The 24086-nt window shown below is 46.4% G+C and overlaps 1 protein-coding gene across 1 annotated transcript in view; it reads left to right on the top strand.

The window, feature by feature from the left end:
• STKLD1 (serine/threonine kinase like domain containing 1) overlaps nucleotides 1-24086 on the top strand; it is a 34668-nt gene that overhangs the window by 6870 nt on the left and 3712 nt on the right. Inside the window, exons 4-19 of the mRNA XM_068249231.1 lie at nucleotides 495-569; nucleotides 733-837; nucleotides 2179-2249; nucleotides 6525-6640; nucleotides 8804-8916; nucleotides 9003-9163; nucleotides 12093-12223; nucleotides 14069-14146; nucleotides 14591-14701; nucleotides 15917-16057; nucleotides 18444-18572; nucleotides 19499-19624; nucleotides 21328-21456; nucleotides 21537-21677; nucleotides 22644-22723; nucleotides 23977-24025. Coding sequence (XP_068105332.1) covers nucleotides 495-569; nucleotides 733-837; nucleotides 2179-2249; nucleotides 6525-6640; nucleotides 8804-8916; nucleotides 9003-9163; nucleotides 12093-12223; nucleotides 14069-14146; nucleotides 14591-14701; nucleotides 15917-16057; nucleotides 18444-18572; nucleotides 19499-19624; nucleotides 21328-21456; nucleotides 21537-21677; nucleotides 22644-22723; nucleotides 23977-24024 — 1755 coding nt within the window. The 3' untranslated portion in view covers nucleotide 24025. The remainder of the gene's footprint in view (nucleotides 1-494; nucleotides 570-732; nucleotides 838-2178; nucleotides 2250-6524; nucleotides 6641-8803; nucleotides 8917-9002; nucleotides 9164-12092; nucleotides 12224-14068; nucleotides 14147-14590; nucleotides 14702-15916; nucleotides 16058-18443; nucleotides 18573-19498; nucleotides 19625-21327; nucleotides 21457-21536; nucleotides 21678-22643; nucleotides 22724-23976; nucleotides 24026-24086) is intronic.

Below are 24086 nucleotides of genomic sequence, written 5' to 3'. Positions count from 1 at the left end.
TTATTATGTATTTATATAGCACTGACATCTCCTGCAGCACTGTACAGAGTACATAGTCATGTCACTGACTGTCCTCAGAGGAGCTCACACTCTAATCCTACCATAGTCACAGTCTAATGTCCTCCCATATTATTATCATGTATTTATATAGCACTGACATCTCCTGCAGCACATTACAGAGTACGTAGTCATGTCACTGACTGTCATCAGAGGAGCTCACAATCTAATCCTACCATAGTCATAGTCTAATGTCCTACCATATTATTATTATGTATTTATATAGCACTGACATCTACTGCAGCACATTACAGAGTACATAGTCATGTCACTGACTGTCCTCAGAGGAGCTCACACTCTAATCCTACCATAGTCATAGCCTAATGCCCTACCATATTGTTATATTCTGTGCTGTTTTAATTCATCTTTCCACTCTCCATGTCATTTCCTGTTCCAGTGTGTACTGATTTATGTTTTCCCTGTTTTTTCCTGTACAGGTGTTGCCTCTGTTGGAGCTGCAGCACCCCAACATCTGCCCCTACAAGGAGTTTTTCATGGTGTGGGATAACCAGGTGAGGAGGCAGCAGACATCTGGAATACAGTCTGGGACTGTCACTAATCCCCGCAGTCCGGCAGTTCAGTCCAATGAAATTTGCTTTTTGTTTTGCTTGACAGTGAAAATTGTTACAAATTGCCCGACTGCATCTAATGTGATTTTTATTTATTTATTTTTAGATCTCTTCGTTGTTCTTTTGCGTGGTGATGGAGTACTGCGATGGGGGGAATCTGGAGGAGACGGTGCAGCTAAAGAGGCAGCAGAAACAAAAGATTGAAGAAAATGTAACGTATTCTATATATTCCAATACACGGCTATGACTGGGGGGCATTCTAAAGCAAGTCTGAAGCATAAATAAAAATCAGATACTCACCGAAGGAGAGGGAGGCTCTGGGTCCTATAGAGACTTCCCGTTCTCCTGCCAGTCTCCCCGTCCCCCTGCAGGCTCCTCCGTTTGTATCTCCTGCTGCGGGAAACTTCGGCAATGTTAGGAAGCACTCGGGCTCCTGAAGATGTACTGCGAGTGTGCGCAGTACAGAGTGGTCCATCTTCAGGAACACCTACCCTGCTCTCTGTTTCATCCTTCACTGCTCAGCCTGCTTGTTATCAGCCCTAATAAAATCTCCCACTGAGCATTCAGTCTGGCTTTGCCCTGGAATGATTATAGCTGAGTCTGTCTTATCTGATGTCTTCCCAAGCCTGCCCCCTTCTGGCTCTGCTATAATGACTCAGCTATAAATGATTCCTGAGCAAAGCCAGACTGAATGTTCAGTCGGGGATTTTATCAGGGCTGTTAACAAGCAGGCTGAGCAGTGAAGGATGAAACAGAGAGCAGGGTAGGCATTTTCTCTAATGTTCCCACTGATCTATATGGTAAAATACATGAGGGTGCTTCGTCTCTGGTTCTATCTGTGTTTTTATTTTCCCTTCAGGCTCCCTTTAAGTGAAACAGTTTTAGTTTAGTAATTTTAGAAGGATTTATAATAGATGTAGCAGTGGTAAGACACACACATGTCATAGAATCATTCGGCTATTCCTTCCAGCATATTCTATATTCCCTTGCTACCCTTAGGCCCTGTTCAGACTGTCAGCGTTTGTAGAACGCGTATAAATTCAAACAAACGCAAGTTGAAAAACGCATGTGTTTTTCTTGCGTTCCAATGCGTTTTCTATTGCGTTTTGCACACACACGTGACCCAGGGGAAACAAAATATGGGAGCCGCAGAGGGAAACGTACGCTAAAACGCAATAGTACGCGTTTTTGATACACGTCCATAGACTTTCATTGCGTCCGTTTCTATGCGTGACGCACAGAACTGCGTGCAGCAATGCGGATGAGAGATGTATGCGTCTCATACGCATACATGTGAACGAGGCCATTGAAAAGCATTGATAGGCGTTTTTATGCGTATATTGTACCCGTATGCGTTCCCTCAAAACAGCTAGGAACGCACATAGTCTGAACAGGACCATAGAGTTTCAGTATGTGTGTGTTTTTCCATGGGGGGTGGATATCCAGCAAAATAAACACCTTGGCAGCCAGTCTGACATACTGCGAGCTAAGCCTGTATGGCTTTAAGGATCCTGTATTGTTTTTATTCATAGTCATCTCTCTTATATTACAGGTTATTCAACGTTTCCTCGGTCAGATGGCGGATGCTCTGACATATATTCACAGCAAGAATTTACCACACAGGTACCTCTTCTCTGTACTGCACCCTCCTGCACTCAGAATCACACAGCTGCTATTCTGTCTGGATACCCTAGTTACCCTCCACTGAAATAGGAAGTGAGGAGAGTGTCTGACGGAAGCTGCCAAACCACATGCAGTTCCACATCAGCCACACACGTTGTGTACTCAGCTTTGTTCCTGGGTGCAGCATTAGCCAATGGGGTTCTCGAGTGCCTACGTGTGTGTAGTGTGTGACGTGTGGGATGTATGTGTGTATGTATGTATGTGTGACGTGTGTGTGTATGTATGTGTGTGTGTGTGTGTGTGTGTGTGTGTATGTATGTGGTGTGTGTGTGTGTGTGTGTGTATGTATGTTTGTGGTGTGTGTGTGTGTGTGTGTGTGTATGTATGTGGGGCGTGTGTGTGTTTGTACAGTGTTTGTATGTTTGTAGTGTGTGTGTGTGTGTGTGTGTGTATATGTTTGTACAGTGTGTGTGTGTGTGTGTGTGTGTGTGTATGTTTGTAGTGTGTGTGTGTGTGTGTATGTGGGGCGTGTGTGTGTGTGTATGTTTGTACAGTGTGAGGGGTGTGTGTGAGTATGTTTGTACAGTGTGTGTATGTTTGTAGTGGGTGTGTGGTGTGTGTGTATGTTTGTACAGTGTTTGTATGTTTGTAGTGTGTGTGTGTATATGTTTGTACAGTGTGTGTGTGTGTGTGTGTGTATGTATGTGGGGCGTGTGTGTGTGTGTGTGTGTATGTTTGTAGTGTGTATGTGTGTGTGTATGTGGGGCGTGTGTGTGTGTGTATGTTTGTACAGTGTGAGGGGTGTGTGTGAGTATGTTTGTACAGTGTGTGTATGTTTGTAGTGGGTGTGTGGTGTGTGTGTATGTTTGTACAGTGTTGGGGGTGTGTGTGTGTTGTATGTATGTGGGGCGTGTGTTGTGTGGGTGTGTATGTATGTTTGTACAGCGTGTGTGTGTTGTATGTGTGGGGTATGTATGTATGTGGGGCGTGTGTGTTTGTGTGTGTGTATGTATGTGGGGTGTGTGTTCGTGTGTGTATGTATGTGGGGTGTGTCTGTGTGTGTGTTTATGTGTATGTATGTGGGGTGTGTGTGCGTGTGTTGTGTGGGTGTATATGTATGTTTGCACAGCGTGTGTGTGGGGTGTGTGTGTGTGTGTGTGTGTGTGTGTGTGTGTGTGTGTGTATAGATACAGTGTGTGTGTGTGTGTGTGTGTGTGTGTGTGTGTACGGCAGTCTGTAGGAAAAGCTGGCCATCTGTGATGCAACAAGCCACATCAATCATAATTTCTATTGATTCATGGCAAAAATCAATCTACATTATGATCGGACCTGACAGTAAACTTCAGTCGATTGGATGAGGCGGTAGACCAACGGCCCATAGCATTGTACTGTATTGAACAGTGCACCCTGCAGTTCTATAGATTTCATGGTGAAATCTGTGGAAAATCTGTGTGCTGTGTATGGGGGGGGGGGGGGGGGGATTTAAACCCTCTCTGATCATATTCAGATCAGACAGGGATTGATCTGTTGGCCACGTTGAGCAGAAATCTATGCATGTACCTTAAATATTTGCGGCTGTGTAGACACGCCAATCTGCTCACATTTGCACTTGTTTTTTTAGCAGCAAGGATTAAAGGGAACCTAAACTGAGAAGAATATGGATTGTTTGTCTTAAAATAATACCAGTTGCCCGACCCTCCTGCAGATCCTGTGTCTCTAATACTTTCAGCCACAGTCCCTCAACAAGCATGCAGATCAGGTGCTCTGACTGAAGTCAGACTGGATTAGCTGCATGCTTGTTTCAGGTGTGTGATTCAGACACTACTGCAGCCAAAGAGATCAGCAGGACTGCCAGGCAACTGGTATTGTTTAACCTCCTGAGCGTTACACCACTCAGGAAGTCTTGCTGCCTCAGAGTCCATAGGATGAATCTATATAAGATTTAATAGCTGCAACAGGTTTTAGCACTAGACTGGCTAGTAAAGGTGTCTGGCACCCCCCGATCGCCTGCGATTTCGAAGCCCCCCCCCCCCCCCCGATCCCCCCATTTCTACATTACCCAGCCTGGCTCCAGCGATCGGCGCAGCCTCCCTGCACAGCTCCGGTCTTCTCTATGGGGAGGATCGGGACTGCACATGACGTCATGTACGATCCTCCCCGTAGTGAAGACCAGAGCTGTGCGGGGAGGCTGCGCCGATCGCTGGATCCAGGCTGGGTAATGTATAAGTGGCTGGATCCGGTGATGGGGGGCAATCGGAGGGTGCTGGCCACCAATACTAGCTATAGTGCTAGCTAACTCCGTTTGCAGTCATTAGATCTATTAGATTCATCCTGGGGGACTCCTGATGCTAGCGAGCAGTATGCCAGATGGCCTCAATTCACTAAGATCATGCTGGAGATAATAAGGCAAGAGAAAACTTACCTCCACATAAGAGAGTTATCTTATCTCTTCATTCCTTACGTTACCTCCTCTGTAGTTAAGTTACCTCCTCTGTAGTTATTTTCACATGCAGTTAATAAACAGCCTGTCTTTAACTCTGGAGTTATTTTAAGGATTGAAGAGTTAACTTAAAGATAGAAGAGTTAACTTTAGGTTTGCCTGAGGTAAAATGTTTCCTGAATACTACATGCCTTATCACCATAGTGACAGCTCTAGAAGAGTTATTAAAGGACTTACGAGGCCAAGTCCATCAAAAAAAATAAAAAAAAGTTAGCTACCTTGCTCAGCTTGTAAGGCACGGAGGACGCCGTCCGGGCCCTCCGTGCCGTTCCGCCTGGTCCCCGCCGCTGCACAGCCCCCCGAACGGTCCCCGACCGCGCGGCCCGGGTCGGGCTCCCCAGCCCTTACCAAGATGGCTGGCGGAGCTGGCCGCGGCTGCGCAGTCCGCATAGCCGCGAGTGCGGCTGCACAGCTCTAAGGCCAACCCCCCGATCCACGCTACTGTTGCGTGGATCGGGGGGTTGGCCTTAGAGCTGCGCAGCCGCACTCGCGGCTATGCGGACTGCGCAGCCGCGGCCAGCTCCGCCGGCCATCTTGGTAAGGGCTGGGGAGCCCGACCCGGGCCGCGCGGTCGGGGACCGTTCGGGGGGCTGTGCAGCGGCGGGGACCAGGCGGAACGGCACGGAGGGCGCAGACGGCGTCCTCCGTGCCTTACAAGCTGAGCAAGGTAGCTAACTTTTTTTTTATTTTTTTTGATGGACTTGGCCTCGTAAGTCCTTTAAAGACAGCAGATAAGCTTAGTGAATTGAGGCCACAGTGTCAGGAGGTTAAAAGGAAACATCCATATCCCTCTCAGTTTAGATTCCCTTTAGGTGCCCATCAAACATCCAATTTTCCCAACCAGAGACCATCTGATCAGATCATTGCAGTCAATTAGAAACAAATATTCAGGCCCACCAACTAAGGGGAAAATGATAAGCAATCCGATTAGCCCTTGGCTGCCCATCCCCGCCCCTCGCTCAGTGATGTACTTCCTGCTGGACAGGAAGTGTGCCACTAGGATTCCCAGGTCTCCCCGTCATGTTCATGTCCCTCTGCGCATGCACGCTGCACCGCCAACATGTTTAAAATGTCTGCGTCGCTTACTGATTCTCATGACGTCCGCTGCCATTCAATCGCCGCAGATGTCCGACGGTAACACGTTGTTTCAGTGGGTCAGCGGCCGATTGTGCATTGCAGTAAGAATGCTAGGCCCCATTGCCTTACATTGTTGTTGCGCTACCCTGCGTGCAAGGTAATGCAACCACACTTGCTCAGCAAGTATGAAAGGGGCCTGAAGGTGCCCATTAATGGTATAATTTCTTGAACGATTGACTGTACGACCAATCGTCAATGGTGGTGCTGATCGATGACAAACGACCGTACCGTTAAAGGACAACTGAAGTGAGAATAATATGGAGGCTGCCATATTTGTTTCCTGTTAAACAATACAAGTTGCCTGGCAGCCCTGCTGCAGTAGTGTCTGAATCACACACCTGAAACAAGCATGCAGCAAATCTTGTCAGATCTGACAATGTCAGAAACACCTGATCTGCTGCATGCTTGTTCAGGGGCTGTGGCTAAAAGTATCAGAGCCAGAGGATCAGCAGGGCTGCCAGGCAACCGGTATTGCTTGAAAGGAAATAAATATGGCAGCCTCCATATCCCTCTCACTTCAGTTGTCCTTTAAGTGGCGAGGCCGGATGGGCTGAACGTATTCGCATATATTGAGAGCGTTAGGCGGTTTCGGGGAAATCACGGTCGTTCTGTATAAATACGTATCTCTTCTTCTGCAGAAACCTGAAGCCGAGTAACATCCTTGTGAGCGGCGAGGATCGGTACACGATGAGCGATTTCCTGCCGCAGACGCTGGCGACGGACGAGATGAGGTTCAATGTACGGCTGGATCCCGGTATGAGCCCGCCATGTCTTCTGCAGGATGGGAGACTCTGCCTTAATGTCAACCTGAAGTGGAAATAAACCAATGTGATCAATAATTATATCTGTAGGATGGATCCTAAATAGAACATTCCTGGGTTGCCAGATCCTTATTTTTGCCTGATTTCTTATGACTTACAACTCATCTGCACTTTCAAAAGTTTTGAGCAGACTCCTCCCCCAGGGAAACGCCCCCTTATACTCCCAGGACCAGCTCTAATTCAAGCCATGACATCACACAGAGGTTTCTGTTTGGGCTCTTTTTTTTATTTTCCAAAGGTGGGTGGCTGCGCAACTTCAAGGCAACCTGAGTGACAGGAATACGGAGGCTGACGTATCTATTACCTTTTTAAACTGTACCAGTTGCCTGGCTGTCCTGCTGAACCTCTGCCTCTAATACTTTCAGCCACAGCCCCTGAACAAGCATTCTGCAGATCAGGTGCTCTGACTGAAGTGTGACTGGATTAGCTGCATGCTTGTTTCTGGTGTGATTCAGACATTACTGCAGCCAAATAGATCAGCAGGACTGCCAGGCAATCGGTATTGTTTAACAGGAAATAAATATGGCAGCCTCCATACCCCTCTCACTACAGTTGTCCTTTTTATCAGCCACAGTGATGTCTGGGAAGGGGTGTGGCCTTCGCATCTCTCACACTCCCCCACTCGCTGGTGACTTGGAAAAGAGCCACAGACTGGAGGGTGGATGGGACAAGGTGGTGGTGGGTCTGGGCACGGGATAGTGAGAGTGGCACAAGGGTTTTAAGGATGGGACAAGGGGTGTGGTTAGGCCAACAGTCCAGTGACTATCTCCTCTGGCAGGATGTGGGGTCGAGCTGGAGGGAGGGATACTCTGACATAGAAAAATCTGCACATTGGAATTGTAGGCTATAATGAGTTTACTTTTTTTTTAGTCTGGCCACACAAATAATACTGCCAGTGTCCCTTATTGGAGTTACTGAACATGAAGTCATTCAAGTCATTCAACTCTAAGGAAGATAGTGTTATATTGCAACAGGATCTGGATAGGATGGCTATATGGGCACATACATGGCAGATGAAATTCAATGTTGACAAATGTAAAGTCATGCATTTTGGTCGTACCAATGGTCTAGCACCATACAAAATAAATGGGATACAGTTGGGGACATCAAACTTGGAGAAGGACTTAGGAGTACTCATTGACAACAAGTTAAATAATCGTACTCAATGCCAAGCAGCTGCAGCTAAAGCTAACAAAATTTTGGGATGCATTAAAAGGGAAATAAAATCTCGAGATGCTAGCATAATATTGCCCTTGTTTAACTCTCTAGTAAGGCCACATCTGGAATATGGAATTCAGTTCTGGGCACCACATTACAAAAAAGATATTGCAGTTTTAGAGCAGGTGCAGAGACGAGCTACAAAATTGATGCGTGGGATGGAAGGTCTCACTTATCGAGAAAGGTTAGATAAACTGGGTTTATTTAGTCTAGAGAAAAGACGCCTTAGAGGGGATCTAATTAACATGTATAAATACATCAGAGGGCAATATAATACCTTGGCGGATGAGCTTTTTGTCCCTAGGCCTTCTCAAAGGACTAGAGGACATGAGATGCGCATGGAGGAAAAACGTTTTAGCCATTTATTTAGGAAAGGGTTCTTTACAGTTAGTGATTAAGATGTGGAATGCATTGCCACAGGAAGTCATTATGGCAAACTCTATACCTGCATTTAAAGGGGGCTTAGATTCTTTCCTTACATTGAAAGACATCCACGGCTACAATTACTAGGTTATGCCTAATGATGTTGATCCAGGGATTTTATCTGATTGCCATCTGGAGTCGGGAAGGAATTTTTCCCTTTAGGGGCTAATTGGACTATGCCTTGTAAGGGTTTTTTCGCCTTCCTCTGGATCAACAGGGATATGTGAGGGAGCAGGCTGGTGTTGTACTTTATACTGGTTGAACTCGATGGACGTATGTCTTTTTTCAACTAAAATAACTATGTAACTATGTAAGAAAATGTCGCCCCCTCCCAATTGTCTTGTCGAAATAGGCTCACATTAGTTATTTTTTGTAATCAAAGTAGCGTAGAATGATTGACCCCATTTACATTTTTTTTATTTTTCCGGTTGATTTCCATATTGATTTCATTGCAGAGCAAAAGTGTTTCATGGCCCCGGAATCTGCGTGTATTAAGCTGAGCGAGGCGTCTGACGTCTGGTCTCTGGGATGTATTGTGCTGGATCTGATGACGACGTCGGTGTGCTCGGTACGTGGATCAGGAACACGGCTGTTTATGCTCCCGCCATTAATCTGTGATCAGCTCCATATCTGCTTCTCTGTACCCCGATGTAGCCGTCAGACATTACTGATCTCCTGCAGAGCGCTCGGGTGAACTCGTCATGCCTGGACTCAGCGATGGGGACCCTGCAGGGGAGTGTCGGGTACTCTGAGGACCTCTGCTGCCTCGTGCAGAAGATGCTGAAAATTCAACCTGAAGAGAGACCGTCAGCAAAGTGAGTGCGTTATACTGCAATAATGCAAATTCCACGCAGCAGCGAACTGTGCCAAACAAATACGCTTCCTGGGGATCGCCCAATTCAAACTGAATACTATTTGCATTCAATTTGCATGCAAGCCAGAAATATATGCATCTCGTTGAACCCTCTCGAGTGGGCAGTACTGGGGTGGTCTACTCATTCGTTTAGCCTCTTTGTGACCATATGTACTTCTGCACGCCAGATTTGAAGATATGCTTCTTTCAGCTGTTGCATAGGCATGTTCACTGCTTCATTCAGCTGTTGCATAGGCATGTTCACTGCTTCATTCAGCTGTTGCATAGGCATGTTCATTGCTTCATTCAGCAGTCGCATAGACATGTTCACTGCTTCTTTCAGCTGTTGCATAGGCATGTTCACTGCTTCTTTCAGCTGTTGCATAGGCATGTTCATTGCTTCTTTCAGCTGTTGCATAGGCATGTTCAGTGCTTCATTCAGCAGTCGCATAGGCATGTTCACTGCTTCTTTCAATTGGTGCATAGGCATGTTCACTGCTTCTTTCAGCTGTTGCATAGGCATGTTCACTGCTTCTTTCATGAATGTTAGACCACACCCAGGACAAGATAAGAAGTTTATTGCACGTACCAGGAGGCACAATAATTTTCTTTAACACATAGGGATGTTCATAGCGTCACATATGCTGTCTATCCATCTTAGCCTCTGCCATCCTTTTCTTCTTTTTTCCTCAATTTTCCAAGCCTCAAGGATTTCTCCAAAGAATTTGATATATATCAGTATGCGACCAATGTATTTCAGTATTTACGCTTTGACCTTATTTCTTTAAAGTGAACCTGAACTGAGTAAAATCAATTGAAATTCAGTAAACACATGATGTACCTACAAATGAATATCACCGTCAGTTCCTCTCAGAAGCTCACCATTCTCTTCTTACAATGATTCCTTCTAATTCTGACAAGATTTTGTCATAACTGAAATTGCTATCAGTTACATATCAGTTGCTGTCAGTTACATATCAGTTGCTGTCAGTTATAACTGAAAGGACAACTGATGAGCAAAGTAATGCCCATGTTTCCCTATAGCTCAAGTAGGCGATATTACAGTTTAACAGTGTGCTGACCAGGAAGGTGTTATGGGGTAATGACCATTTCTAAAATGGAGGACTGAGAATTCCATTGATCACAGTGGACAAACAAGATGCAGGAGAGGAGAAAGAGATTGATGAGTAGATATGTGGTTATTTTAACTTTACATTTTCAGTTTTAGGTTTGCTTTAGTATTGGCTGGTTAAATCTTTCCATACCCACAATATATTATTTATTTATTGTATTCAAAAGCATACATTTTTCTATGCATGACCTTATTATAGACCAACTTTCACAGCCATATGTTACCACTGGGAGACCATGGCTCTGACTATCCTGATCTTTGTTGGTAAAGGGATCTCTCTGTCCTCCAGTATCTTGTCCAAATTCGCCATAATGTTCCTTCTAAACAATAAGCATCTCTTAACCCTCCTGGCGGTTTGCAAAAAAATCGCCAGGGGGCAGCAAATCTTTTTTTTTAAATTTTTTTTTTTTTTTTTTTCATGTAGCGAGACAAAGTCTCGCTACATGATAGCCGCTGCTCAGCGGCATCCCCCCAGCCCCTCCGATCGCCGCCGGCGATCGGAGATCCGGAGATCCCGTTCAAAGAACGGGATCTCCCGGAGGGCTTCCCCCGTCGCCATGGCGACGGGGCGGGATGACGTCACCGACGTCATCGACGTCGTGACGTCAAAGGGGATTCCGATCCACCCCATAGAGCTGCCTGGCACTGATTGGCCAGGCAGCGCACGGGGTCTGGGGGGGGGGGGCGGCTGCGGCGCGACGGATAGCGGCGAATCGGCGGGTAGCGGCGGCGATCGGGCACTGCACGCAGCTAGCAAAGTGCTAGCTGCGTGCAGCAAAAAAAAAAATTATGCAAATCGGCCCAGCGGGGCCTGAGCAGTGCCTTCCGGCGGCTTACCCCGAGCTCAGCTCGGGCTTACCGCCAGGAAGGTTAAAGGACACCCGAGGCAAAAATATACTAATGAAATAAACGATAGTCTTCCTGACCTAAAAATATTCCACAGTTTTATTTTATGTTTAAATCTACTTTTTGAAGTTTTATCTGTTTTATTGTTTTTGCTCAATGACACAACCATTGAAGTATGCCAGAGCTAAAATCTATGAACTATTGACCCTTTTTATCTCTTTCCTTCTCTCAGAAGCCATTTTCTGCTAGGAAAGTGTTTTATAGTTGGAATTTCTTATCAGGGAGGGTCACACTGTAGTCACTTCCTGTCTGAGTCAGGACTGAGTCAGCCACTTACATGCTTGATGTTTACCTCTTTCAGGCAGAGAAAGATAAAGGGAACACAGCCTAGTTATTAGTGTGCTAGGCACTGTACATACCCATGTCTACCTCATCATGTCACATGTCACCTCCGGTATCCTTTAATGTCATGGCTGCAGTCACCATCTGCAGAGATCTTCCATGCGAGGACGATGAAATCTGAAAACCCGATCAACACTGGGGCGGTAAGTTCCGTCTTTCAGGCTTTTCATGTTACAACTTTTTCATTAAGTTTTTGGACCCTGAAGTTCCGTACACACGCTAGCCCGGGCCGTCCGTAAGTAAGCGACCCCCAACGGTTAGCAATGAGCAAACGATATCGGCGTACATTTGAATTCAGCCACGCCACAATATCGGTCTGACGATCGGACCATTACTGGAAGCGTGAAAATTAGTATTTGGAAGCGCAAGATCTGTGAGTAGTTCTATCGCTCCTCTCTGATGACCGCAGTCCAGTACTCCAGTCTAGAGTCCAGCCCTCTTTGTTATGTAAATGATAATCATGTCTTTTATAGAGATTCACTGAACTGAAACTATCTTGTTTCCTCTGCAGAGATCTGGTGAATGAGCCTTATGTCAGGAAATGCTTGACTCTGATTGGCTCTCCCCTGTCCGGGGTAAAGAAGACACTGCCCCCTGCTGTTCTGGATCAGCTGCAGACTGACAGCCTGGAGAGTGTGCTGGGTAAGAAGAGCAACAGAATTGGGGGGGGGGGGGGGGAGGGGGAGGGGGGTGTATTAGAAGATGCCGGCCTTAAAGTGAACCAGAGACGAAGCACCCTTGTGTATTTTACCATATATATCAGTGGGAACATTAGAGAAAACACTTACCATGCTCTCTGTTTCATCCTCACTGCTCAGCCTGCTTGTTATCAGCCCTGATAAAATCCCCCACTGAGCATTCAGTCTGGCTTTGCTCAGGAATCATTATAGCTGAGTCTGTCTTCTCTGATGTCTTTTCAAGCCCAAGCCTGCCCCCTTGTGGCTCTGCTATAATGACTTAGCTATATTGGCCACACACACACACACAATACAATTAAAATATTCAATTTTTCACTTTTTTCAAGAAAAAAATAAAAATGATCGGTTGTACAGAAAAAAATGTATTTTTTTATTTATTATTTTTTTTTTTTTAAATCAATCTGATATTTTTTTCAATATAAGTGAATCGGGAGTGGTGGAAAATTCTGATCATTTTTCTGAAAACTGAATGGTGTAAGGTATTTTCTAAAATGTTTTTATTGGGAAAAAATGTTAAGCGTGTGTGGTACATTGGTCAGTGTTTTTTTTTTTTTTTCAAAGTTACAATCAGAAAAAAAAATTCTTCAATCAAAATTTTTTATTTTTTTATTTTATGGGGTGTGTCCACCTTAAGACAATCATCCCACATGCTGAACGCTGACACACGTCACTGAAAATGATTAACAGACCTCTCTTCTTTAGGTTGGCTGCACACTGAACATCGGCGTCAGTGGTGCGACGGCCGCGCCTTCCCGCAAAAAACAGGCCTTCGGGGAATACCGCGTTACTATGCCGTATTCCTCTTCTGGTATCCAGCGAAAGTGACGCATGCTTGCGGTCACTTCTTGTTTCCTGTATACGGAAGTGCACAGAAGCATATTGTAAAAATACGCATGCGCGTCGTAATGTCACCGCGCCACCACCAACATTTTTAAAATTCCTAGCGTCACCATAGACTTACATGCTTTCGGTCCGCCGCATGTTGACGCAGATACGCGCGGCAACATCGTTGTGGAAACATGTCAGATTAATGATTTTCGGTGCACTGCTGGTAATATGAAAGCACCCACAGACTTTCATTGCCCTGGGGTAACCGTGCGGAAAATTGCAGATGCATCGCGCCAGTGTGAAAGGGCCCTTAGGCAGGGTTGCCACCTCATCCCTTTAAATATCGGCACATCTAAGTTATACAGGTTCTGGGGCTACTCGCACCTAATCTGTGCCTAAACTGCATCCGATTAGCCACAAGGCATGTATAAATCATACGTGTCAGTATCTAAATGGATAAGGTGGCAACCCTTAAGGGTTAGGACTGCCACTCTCACCTGGGTAATATCAGACCCTAGTAAAGGCTGCTGACAGCTGTGGAAATTTTTTTGTTTGCAGTTAAAGCATACACAGCACAAGATATTAAGACCTCCGAGCCAGTCTTCTTTTTTTTCTTTTTGTTTTAATCAAACTTTATTTGAAAGAAAGATGTGTTCATAAGATGAACATACTGAACCATGGGTCTCAATGGCAGAAGAGATTTTGTAGAATTGTTGTGACATTCCACGCAATAGGCTGCAATCACTGCTTATTTTCTCACTTTTCAGCAAGCACCGCTATGTTCTGATATGACCCAGCTGAGGCCTTATAGAGCAGATTAGCAGGCAGATTTTAGGATAAATGCGTCCAGGTCCCGTCCGATCTCCCCCTGGAGATATGTAGAGCGGTGTTAATAGACCAGGCTGCAGTATGTCAGCTCTGGCAGTAGGATGGTACTCACTGGTTGTGATTTCATTCCCAGAATTCCTGCAGAATCACAGAGAGTACGAGGACGGGACGCTGGCGGCACTGAGGAGGCTGGCGGGATCCAACACAGACGGTAAGATCTCTCGTCAGATGCATGGCAGTGCCCGCTACACGGCCCAAGAGAACAGGCACATTTCCTGCAGTGAGAGGGATATGGAGGCTGCCATATTTATTTCCTGTTAAACTATACCAGTTGCCTGGCAGTACTCCTGATCTCTCTGGCTGCAGTAGTGTCTGAGTCACACACCTGGAACCAGCATGCAGCTAATCCAGTCACACTTCAGTCACCTGAACTGCTGCATGCTCATTCAGGGGCTAAGCATTAGAGGCAGAGGATCAGCAGGACAGCCAGGCAATCTGCATTGCTTCATAGGAAATAAATATGGCAGCCTCCATATACCTCTCACTTCAGTTATGTTTTAAAGCAGTGACTAATAATTATTAAATGTTACATTTGTATTTGACACTGTTCTGTGTCTGCACAAGGTACAATAAAGCTTTTGTTGTTATGTTGTAGGAATCCAGGGACAGATCATAGAGTCGGTGTCTCAGGCCATGACGTTGCACCGCGATTCCTGCAATGTGCAGCTAGAGGGCAGCAGAGTCCTCCATCATCTCTTATCACAAGGTGAGCCAACAAAAAGTGCCAAAAACCTCAATAGGATGCTAATGCACACATGCAAATGTGATGCAGATTGTATGCACCTTAAAGTGTACCTGTGATGGTAAACGGAAAATATTTTATACTTACTGGGGCTTCCTCCAGCCCCTTGAGCAGCAATGCGTCCCTCGCCGTCTTCCCAGAGTGCTTCCGTTCAACCGCAATCAGTCCTGGAAATATTGCGGCCTAACGAAGGCACGCAGGAGGATGGCGAGGGACGCATTGCTGCTCTGGGGGCTGGAGGAAGCCCTGGTAAGTATAAAATCTTTTCTTTTTGCCATCTCAAGTTAACTTTAAAGGATACCGGAACTGACGTGACATGATGAGATAGACATGGGTATGTACAGTGCCCAGCACACAAATAACCATGCTGTGCTCCTTTTTTTCCTTTCTCTGCCTGAAAGAGTTAAATATCAGGTATGTAAGTGGCTGACTCAGTCCTGACTCAGACAGGAAGTGATCACAGTGTGACCCTCACGGATAAGAAATTCCAACTATAAAACACTTTCCTAGCAGAAAATGGCTTCTGACAGCAGAGATGAAAAGGGGAATTTCTTATAAGTGAGGGTCACACTGTAATCACTTCCTGTCAGGACTGAGTCAGTCACTTACATACCTGATTTTTAACTCTTTCTGACAGAGGAAGAAAAAAAGGAACACAGCCTAGTTATTTGTGTGCTAGACACTGTACATACACATGTCTATCTCATTATGTCACATGTCAGTTCGGGTATCCTTTAAGCCCCGGACACAACAGGGGATTTCGATTGGCACATGGTCTCCTACACTGCCAACGCTGTGGGCCAGAAGGAGAACGAGCGGCGTGCGACTGAGTGAATTTGCGGTCTGGTGTTGCTCAGGAGTTGAGGATCACCAAAGATCCGGCATATCAGATGTTTGGCAGACGTTGGGCAGCCACTGTACACACACTAGATTGATTCGCGGTTCTCAGCCAAGGCAGTCTTTATCGCCTGCTGCGGCTGAGTTCAAAGCAGCGTGTGCAGCTGTAGAGTTTGGACCCATCAAATTTACTTTCTGGTGATTTGGTTTGGCCCAGCTTTAAGTTGCATACAATTTGCATGAAATCTACACGCAAGCCAGATTTATTAGCATCTGGCTGTCTCCAGGGGGAGGGGGAAGTTGGCAGACAGGCAGTGATGGAGGCGTGTCTTGTGTTTCCAGGGCTGGAAGGAGAAGACATTGCGGAATATGTATCCAGTGACGCTCTGATCAGCAGGTTGGTGGGGACCGCTCGGGAATATTCCCACAATGCATCTCTCCTGGCAGAGTTACTTCCTGTGATGTCGATGCTGGCAGTCTGCGGTGAGTCCTGTTACTTACTATAGTCACACTATTCAGAATAAAATGATGGTTAAAGTGAGGAAGTGAAGCAGATGGCGTGCATGTGAGAGGCAAAAAAAAAAAAAAAAAATTGTCTTGGTGCCCCAAAATCTGCACCATGTGCAGGGGCGTAACAATAGACCCTGCAAGGGATGCAGCCGCAGGGGGGCCCAGAAGCTGCAGAAAATTTTTTTCATTTTCTCCATCCTGAGAGACTGATAACTAAGGGCATGGAGAGAAAAAAACTTTCTGCTCTCTGCACAATTATTCTAATGACTGCATCTGCTCAGGCACTGAGAAGGAAGCATACAAAGCTTTGCAGACAGTCCCTATTCAGTATACAGCAGGGTCTTCTATCAAATCAGGAGAATTTGTGCCAGCAGTGCTGCCATGTGGCTGCCTGGTCGGTCTTTCGATTTCTGGTTGAAAATAGTTGAAAGGATCGGTCATGCTGGAAAATGTTGGTGGCAAGGGCTCGATTGGATGCGCGCTGGTAAAGGTGTTCAATGTTGCGAAGACTGATGGACCTCCAGCCGATGCCCCCCTTCCTCCGCCAACTGCCGGTACGACTCCTGGGATCCTCCGGCGTCACCACGAGCGCCTGTACCATGTGTTGCAGCCAAGCACCGTAGTGGAATCCAGAAGTTGTGCTGGCAGATAGCTGAACCTGCATTACTGCACACAGGCACCAGGGGGACACATATACACTTAGGGGGCAGCAGCAAGACAATCATTCTGAAATCTATAAAAAAAAATCTGTGTGCAGTGGGTGGGCAGGCAATAGATCAGATTTGATCAGAGAGGGAGCTATCTAATGGTCGATCTGATTCTGACTATACATGGAGCGGTGTATGGCCAGCTTCAGACGTAAAGTCAGCGGTGCCTTCCTCTGACCGGACTATTTCTGAGGGTCCTCAGGCAGAAACTGATCATGCAGGAGGAGAGAGAACTGGCTGACAGGAGTTTGTTACACATCACTGGCCAGGTAATCTATTATGTGCACAGCTGCCCCGATGCATCACCCAATGAGGTTTCTAATATTTCCAACCTGCATGCAAATGTAATGCGGATTGTATGCAGCTGGGAATTGGGCCACTCAGATTTGAGATTGATTTTGGTTGGCTCAGTTCCAAGTTGCATCTCATTTTCATCATATTTGCTTGTAAGTTAAAGGAATTTGGGCAGCAGGGTGGCGTAGTGGTTAGCGCACTCGCCTTGCAGCGCTGGGTCCCCGGTTCCAATCCCAGCCAGGTCAACATCTGCAAGGAGTTTGTATGTTATGTGTGGGTTTCCTCCGGGTACTCTGGTTTCCTCCCTCATCCCAAAACATAGAGATAAGTTAATTGGCTTCCCCCTAAATTGGCCTTAGACTAAAATATACATGCACTACACGATACATACATACATACACAGACATATGACTATTGGAGGGATTAGATTGAGAGCTTCTCTGAGGGACAGTTAGTGGCAAGACTATATACTCTGTACAGCGCTGCGTAATATGTCGGCGCTATATAAATAATAATAATTTGCATCTCATTGCCAATCTGTGAAGGTTGCCCGTTAAAGGACAACTGAAGTGAGAGGTGTATAGAGGCTGCCATATTTATTTCCTTTTAAAGGGAAGGTCCGAGGAAAATAAAAAAAATCAAGATCTACTTACCCGGGGCTTCCTCCAGCCTCCGGCAGCTGATATGTCCCCCGCCGCAGCTCCGGTGTCCCGGGGTCCCCTCCGTTGCAGCTCATGACCTCGCCAGGTCGGCATCTGCTTCACCTGCGCAAGCGCGCTAACATTCGTGCTCACGTGGCCTGGAGCATTCTGCGCAGGCACAGAACTAGCCACTGGATCGTGAGCGGCGCGGTCGTGCACTACCGCAGGCACAGACGTGGCAACGTCATGATCTGCAACGGAGGGGACCCCAGAGCTGCAGCGAGGGACATATCAGCTGCCGGGGGCTGGAGGAAGCCCCGGGTAAGTAGATCTTGATTTTTTTTTTTTTTCCTTGGATGTGTCCTTTAAGCAATACCAGTTGCCTGGCTGCCCTGCTGATCCTCTGCCTCTAATACTCTTAGCCATAGACCCTGAACAAGCATGCAGCAGATCAGGTTTCTGACATTATTATCAGATCTGACAAGACTAGCTGCATGCTTGTTCCTGGTATTATTCAGACACTACTGCAGCCCAATAGACCAGCAGGGCTGCCAGGCAACTGGTATGTTTATAAGGAAATAAATATGGCAGCCTCCTTATTCTTCTCACTTCAGTTGTCTTTTTTAAGGCTGCCTCACTTTCGGGATATCTGTAGGTTCTGCTCTGTGATGATGTAAATGTGGGATGTACATAACGGGTGATGCTGGCTGCTTGCAGAGGGGGCAGCAGAGAGGTTGGTGAAGGCGGAGTTCCTCCCAGATCTGGTGAAGATTCTAGAAGATTCCATGGAGAGCAGAGAGGTGTGCATGTCCTGCTGCGCTCTACTCTGGAGCCTGGCTATGACTGGTGAGTACTGCACCAACCAATCAGCTGCACTGCAAGAGCTCCTCCCACTGACCCACATAGAACAGACTGATCCTGCCCAACTACAAGAGCTCCTCCCACTGACCCCACCTAGAACAGACTGATCCCACCCAGCACAAACTACAAGAGCTCCTCCCACTGAACCGCCTAGAACAGACTGATCCTGCCCAGCACAAATTACTGGAACTCCTCCCACTGTCTGACCCCACCTAGAACAGATTGAGCCCTACTAAACTACAAGAGCTCCACCCATTGACCCCACCCAGCTCCAGCTGATCCCACCCAGCACAAACTACAAGAACTCCTCCCATTGACCCTGCCTAGAACCGACTAATCCCACCCAGCACAAGCTACAAGGGATCCTCCCACTGACCCACCAGGAACAGACTGATCCCGCCCAGCACAAACTACAAAAGCTCTGACTGATCCCACCCAACACAAATTACTGAAACTCCTCCCACTGACCCCACCTAGAACAGACTGATCCCACCCAGCACAAACTACAAGAGCTCCTCCCACTGACTCCACCTAAAACAGACTGATCCCACACAGCAAGAGCTCCTCCCACTGACCACCGCCTAAAATAGACTAATCCTGCACAAACTACAAGAGCTCCTCTCATTGACCCCGCCTAGAACAGACTGATCCCACCCAGCGCAAACTACAAGAGCTCATCCCAACGACCTTGCCCAGCTCTGACTGATTTCACTCTTCAGAAACTACAAGAGCTCCTCCCACTGAAACCCCCTAGCTATGACTGATCCCACCCATCACAAGAGCTCCTCCCACTGACCCCCCCCCCCCCCCCCCCCAAAAAAAAAAGACTGTTCCCTCCCAGCACAGATTGGCGCCATGTCGGGAGAGCCCCTGACATTATGTATATAAGTTTGTCTTTCCTGTTGGCACAGAGTCGGCATCGGGAGACGTTCTGAAGAGAGCCTTGCCACCAATCACAGCGCTGATCCAGGACCGCCGCACTGATGGGGAGGTGCTTGAATCAGCAAGCTCCGCCCTCTGGATACTGAGCCTGAAAGGTGACACCCACATAGAACATCATTCATAGATCCCCAATGAGTGTTTGTGTCACAGAATGTCATCATATGAAGTTCTGTCGACTTCATCTGTGGACATTTCACTGAAATATGGCCATAAATCAATCGCTTCTCCGTGATCGATTTACGTTTAGCCAATTATGTCATTTGAAGCCCACCTGTGTATGTCTAATGCCTGGTACACACCATGCAATTTCCTGTCAGATCAATTATTTCAGACAGGTTCAATCTAATCCTATTGTTTTTCTGATCGATTTTCCAATCACTTTTATACAAGATCGATCAGACCTGTCGGAAATAATCGGCTTGACTCATCTATTTGGCGGGAAATTGCATGGTGTGTACCAGGCATAAAGCTGGACATACACTATTCAATTATCACTTGATGTTTTGTTTTCAATAATTACAATCCAAATTAAGATATATATTGCAATCGATATTGTAATCAATTATTTTACATCTGACTAAAAACCAGCATTGCAGATCTATCTTTTGATCGACTTTAGCCTTTAGGATACCAGAGTCGAAAGGCTCCGGTAAAAACTGAAGCTGTAATGGTTAGGGGGGCAATAATCAAATACTCACCGCACCCCCCCCCCCCCCCCCATCGCTCCTCTCTGGTCAGTCCCGTTATCCTGAGTGACTCTAAACCCGGACATACTGCGCCGCGCATGCACAGTGTGTCCGCTCTGCTCCCCTGGGGCTGCATAGTGATGTCACAGCACTGGAGTACGCTCGCTCCCCCCGTGTTTCCAATCAGCGCTCACGCCAGAACGCAGTAGCATGCGCGCTCCTGTCCTGTGACATCACTGCGCAGCTACAGGGCGCAGAACGGACATACTGTGCATGCGCAGCGCAATATGTCCGGGTTTGGAGTCGCTGAAGTCAGCCAGGACAACGGGACGGACCATGGAAGAGCGGAGGGGAACGGGAGGCGCGGTGAGTATTTGATTATGCCCCCCCTCCACAGTACAGGTTTCGTTTTTACCATTCTTAGTATCCTTTAACATCGATCAAAAACAAAACGGATTTTCATAATTGAATAGTGTATAATCAGCTTAAGACCTGGAACTCACTTCAAATCGCTATCACTAATTGCAATCTCTAGCGTTTTGTAAGCGATTTCATGATGAGCGATTTTGGTAGCGTTTTTAAAAAGTGTCAGGGTTTGCCAGCGATTAGCTTTTTTATTTGATTTAAAAAAAAAAAAATTTATTGAAAGGACCAGTGTGCAGTCATTTCAAAACACTAGCAAAATCACTCTGTGCAGGTTTTGATTAGGCCAGCGTTTTATATACTTTAGATGGCAGAAACGCTAAACGGAAAAATGCTGCATGTCCTGCGTTTTGCGATTGAGTAATCGCAATCGCTCCAGTGGAATTTGGCCCATCCATTAACATTAGCTGAGCGTTTAGGGAAATTGCTAGCTGTTTGAATCGCTCCCTAACCACTCAGGAAATCGCTCTAGTGGCTTCCAGCCCTAACTTACATCACAGAGAAACACGTCCAGGTCCTTGTTTGCAGAAAGCAGATAAAGTTGTCATTTGATGACAAAACTACTGTGAACAGGAAGTGGCTGCCATGTATTATCATACTGAGAAGGTTGTACTATTGAGAGCTGTATGTCTGTGATTGCCGGCTGCATGTGCAGCACACAGAATAACGTCACCGCTCCATGCTTCCAGGTCACGTGACGGAGGATCGGGTTGAGGCTGTGACGTTGCTGCTCCTGGAGTCGCTGCAGACACACGTGGAACGCCCCGTACTGGTGAAAAACGTCTGCTTAGCCTTAACAGGACTAGTAATAAACTCAGGTGTGCATAAAATGATTGTGCATTTACCCAGAATCCTTTGCACTATGGCTCCCACTAATCATTGTTTTATTTCCCTCCAGAGCTGGCTGCGTATCGAATGCTGGTACCCCGATCTGATAAAAGTGGGGTCACCCTGATGAAAGAGGTGTACGCACTTTATGACGATGACCCGGAGATCGTGGAGAATCTCTGTCAGCTGTTTAACGAGATGGCCAATTACGGTGAGAATGATCTCAATGTCAGTGTTCACACGGCATTAAAGCGGACCCAAACCAAACATTTTTTTCAATAAAAATATTTAGTTGCACCACTCTAACACATACAAAGATAAATAAACACTCCTTCAAGCCTATGAGCATTTCAGTGCATGCTTTTCACCCTTCTCTTTTCATAGCTAGGGTTATACTGGGGGCAGCCATTAGCAATTCCTCCATTGCCAGACACCTCCTACTCCACCAGTCTGCCGGATTCTGTCCCGGCAATATGAAAGGAAGGGAGGGGTTCCTCCAATAAATGTAAAATATTTTATATTTGTCATCATGCAGCTGAAAAAAGGCTGCTCTTTATTATTATAAGCTAGAAAATAGATTTTATTTCTGAAATCTTATATTTTTAGTTTGGGTCCACTTTAACTCTTTCTTATGAGTGGCATTTCATACAGAAGATTGATTAACAGTCCCTCTGCATCTCATACTCACATTCCCCGCCAGGCAAAAGGCAGTTCCGGATGGAGGACCAAGTGATCCCCACCAGTATGTTGTTGGGGTGTGAGAGGAATGCAGAGTGTCTGGGGGAAACCCGTACAACCGCCATGCTCAGATTGTCTACCAGATGTCAATCATAAAATGCAGATTGTAGGTCAGGCTTTGGCCAATTTAAATGCACTTGCTGTATTTTGATTGGTCTAACTCCAAGCTCAATAAAGATGAAGGAAATTTAGCGTCCGATTGGAATCTCATTAACCATTTCTCCTACTAAGTTGTAGAGCTCAGCAGTTCCCCAGCACCAGCAATATTCAGCTTGTGATCGGACCGCCCCAAATCAGCAGGAATCTCATTCGATTGGCCCAGTTTCAAGCTGCATACAATTTGCATTAAATTTACGCACCACTCAGAATTATTTGCATGTCAATAACCATGTGTGTGCGACACGCCTAACTCAGGTCTGCCCCCTTGTGTCTCTGACAGGAAGCACACATGCCGAGCTGCGCTTACAACACGTGGATGAACTGATGGAGGAGATTAAAGATCGATATGAATCGGTGACGGTATGGAGTCTCATCTGTTGTGAAATTATAGTGAACCTGAACTTATTTTTTTGTGATGGGACAAACAGTTCACCTGGCCCTGTGACTAACTTTTCACCAACGAACAGGACCTGCGGCTGCTCCCAGGTTGGCGTGGTCTTGAAGTAATGCGCAGGTGGTGGCCCACGGCTGGAAGTGCTCTGCGAATGCGCCCAATGGTTTCCTGTGTAGTCATGTGCAGTGTTCCCGGCCGCGCGCCGCCGGCCCACGCCTGCACATAACTTGAAGACCTCGCCGACCTGGAAGTAGGTCCTGTTTGTTGGCGAACAGTTCATCACAGGGCCAGGCAAACTGTTTGTTCCATCTCTATGTGGCAGACATACTTAGATCTGTACTGTGGCCTTTCCCCAAAATCAGCACTTCCAGCTACAGGAACATAGCTTATGTCGATGGTTCCTGTGATTGTAACTACCCCAGGCTCATCTAAAAGACAACAGCAGACCAGGAGCCCAATGGGGCAGAATCGTGCTAAGGATGTATATACTCACAAATCCTTGCAAACACTGTCAGAGCAGGCGGGAAATTAACCGTCCCCGCTCGGTTTCCCGGGTCTGTGACAGGAACTGGGCGGTCAGACTCCAGAAGTTCTTTAGGTGAAACTAAAAATCTATCACCTCTAAAGAGGTGTGACAAGACAGATTTTATAGTTGATTTTATAAATAGAGAGGTAATTTTACCTCTCTTAAAGAAATTGGACTAGTCTATTGAAAAAAAGGGTCTTTTATATGAGCACCAAAAAATTGACAAGGCGTTTTGCGGGTGCTTGCCCGCTTCTTCAGGTCACAGAAAAAAAACAGACGCTGTAACTGCTATGGCTGTGTAGCAAGCATGAGCGCCTCTCTGTGTCTAAAGACGTGAGCTTGCTACACAGCCATAGCAGTTACGGCATCTGTTTTCTCACCAACCTGAGGAAGCAGACAAACACCCGCGAAACGCATTGTCAATTTTACATGCTTGAATAAAAGACCTTTTTTTAATAGACTGGTCTAAATTCTTCAAAAGAGGCAAGATTACCTCTCTATAAGAGTAACCGCTTACTAGCCTACATTTTATGCGATGGGCTGGTTTACGCTACAGAAAGAGGCTGACCACCCCTGTGTGGGAAGTCCCTGGACTACCCGCAGGCTTCCCGCTACCGAAGAGTTTATCTTTATTTAACCACACTTCATGATTGCTTTAAAGCTAATACATATACTCTCTTTATACCGTCTCAGGAGATTGTCGTGCTGGTGGACTCCACCCTCTCCAGGCTGGAGAAATGAGGTAACTTCATTATGAAAAATCTTACTTCACTATTGTTGTAGATTTTTACAAACTAACAATC

This window comes from Hyperolius riggenbachi, chromosome 8 (genome assembly GCF_040937935.1).
Source record: "Hyperolius riggenbachi isolate aHypRig1 chromosome 8, aHypRig1.pri, whole genome shotgun sequence".
Classification (NCBI taxonomy): Eukaryota; Metazoa; Chordata; class Amphibia; order Anura; family Hyperoliidae; genus Hyperolius; species Hyperolius riggenbachi.
Note: the sequence above shows the minus strand (reverse complement) of the source record. Positions and strands in the feature narration are given on the sequence as shown.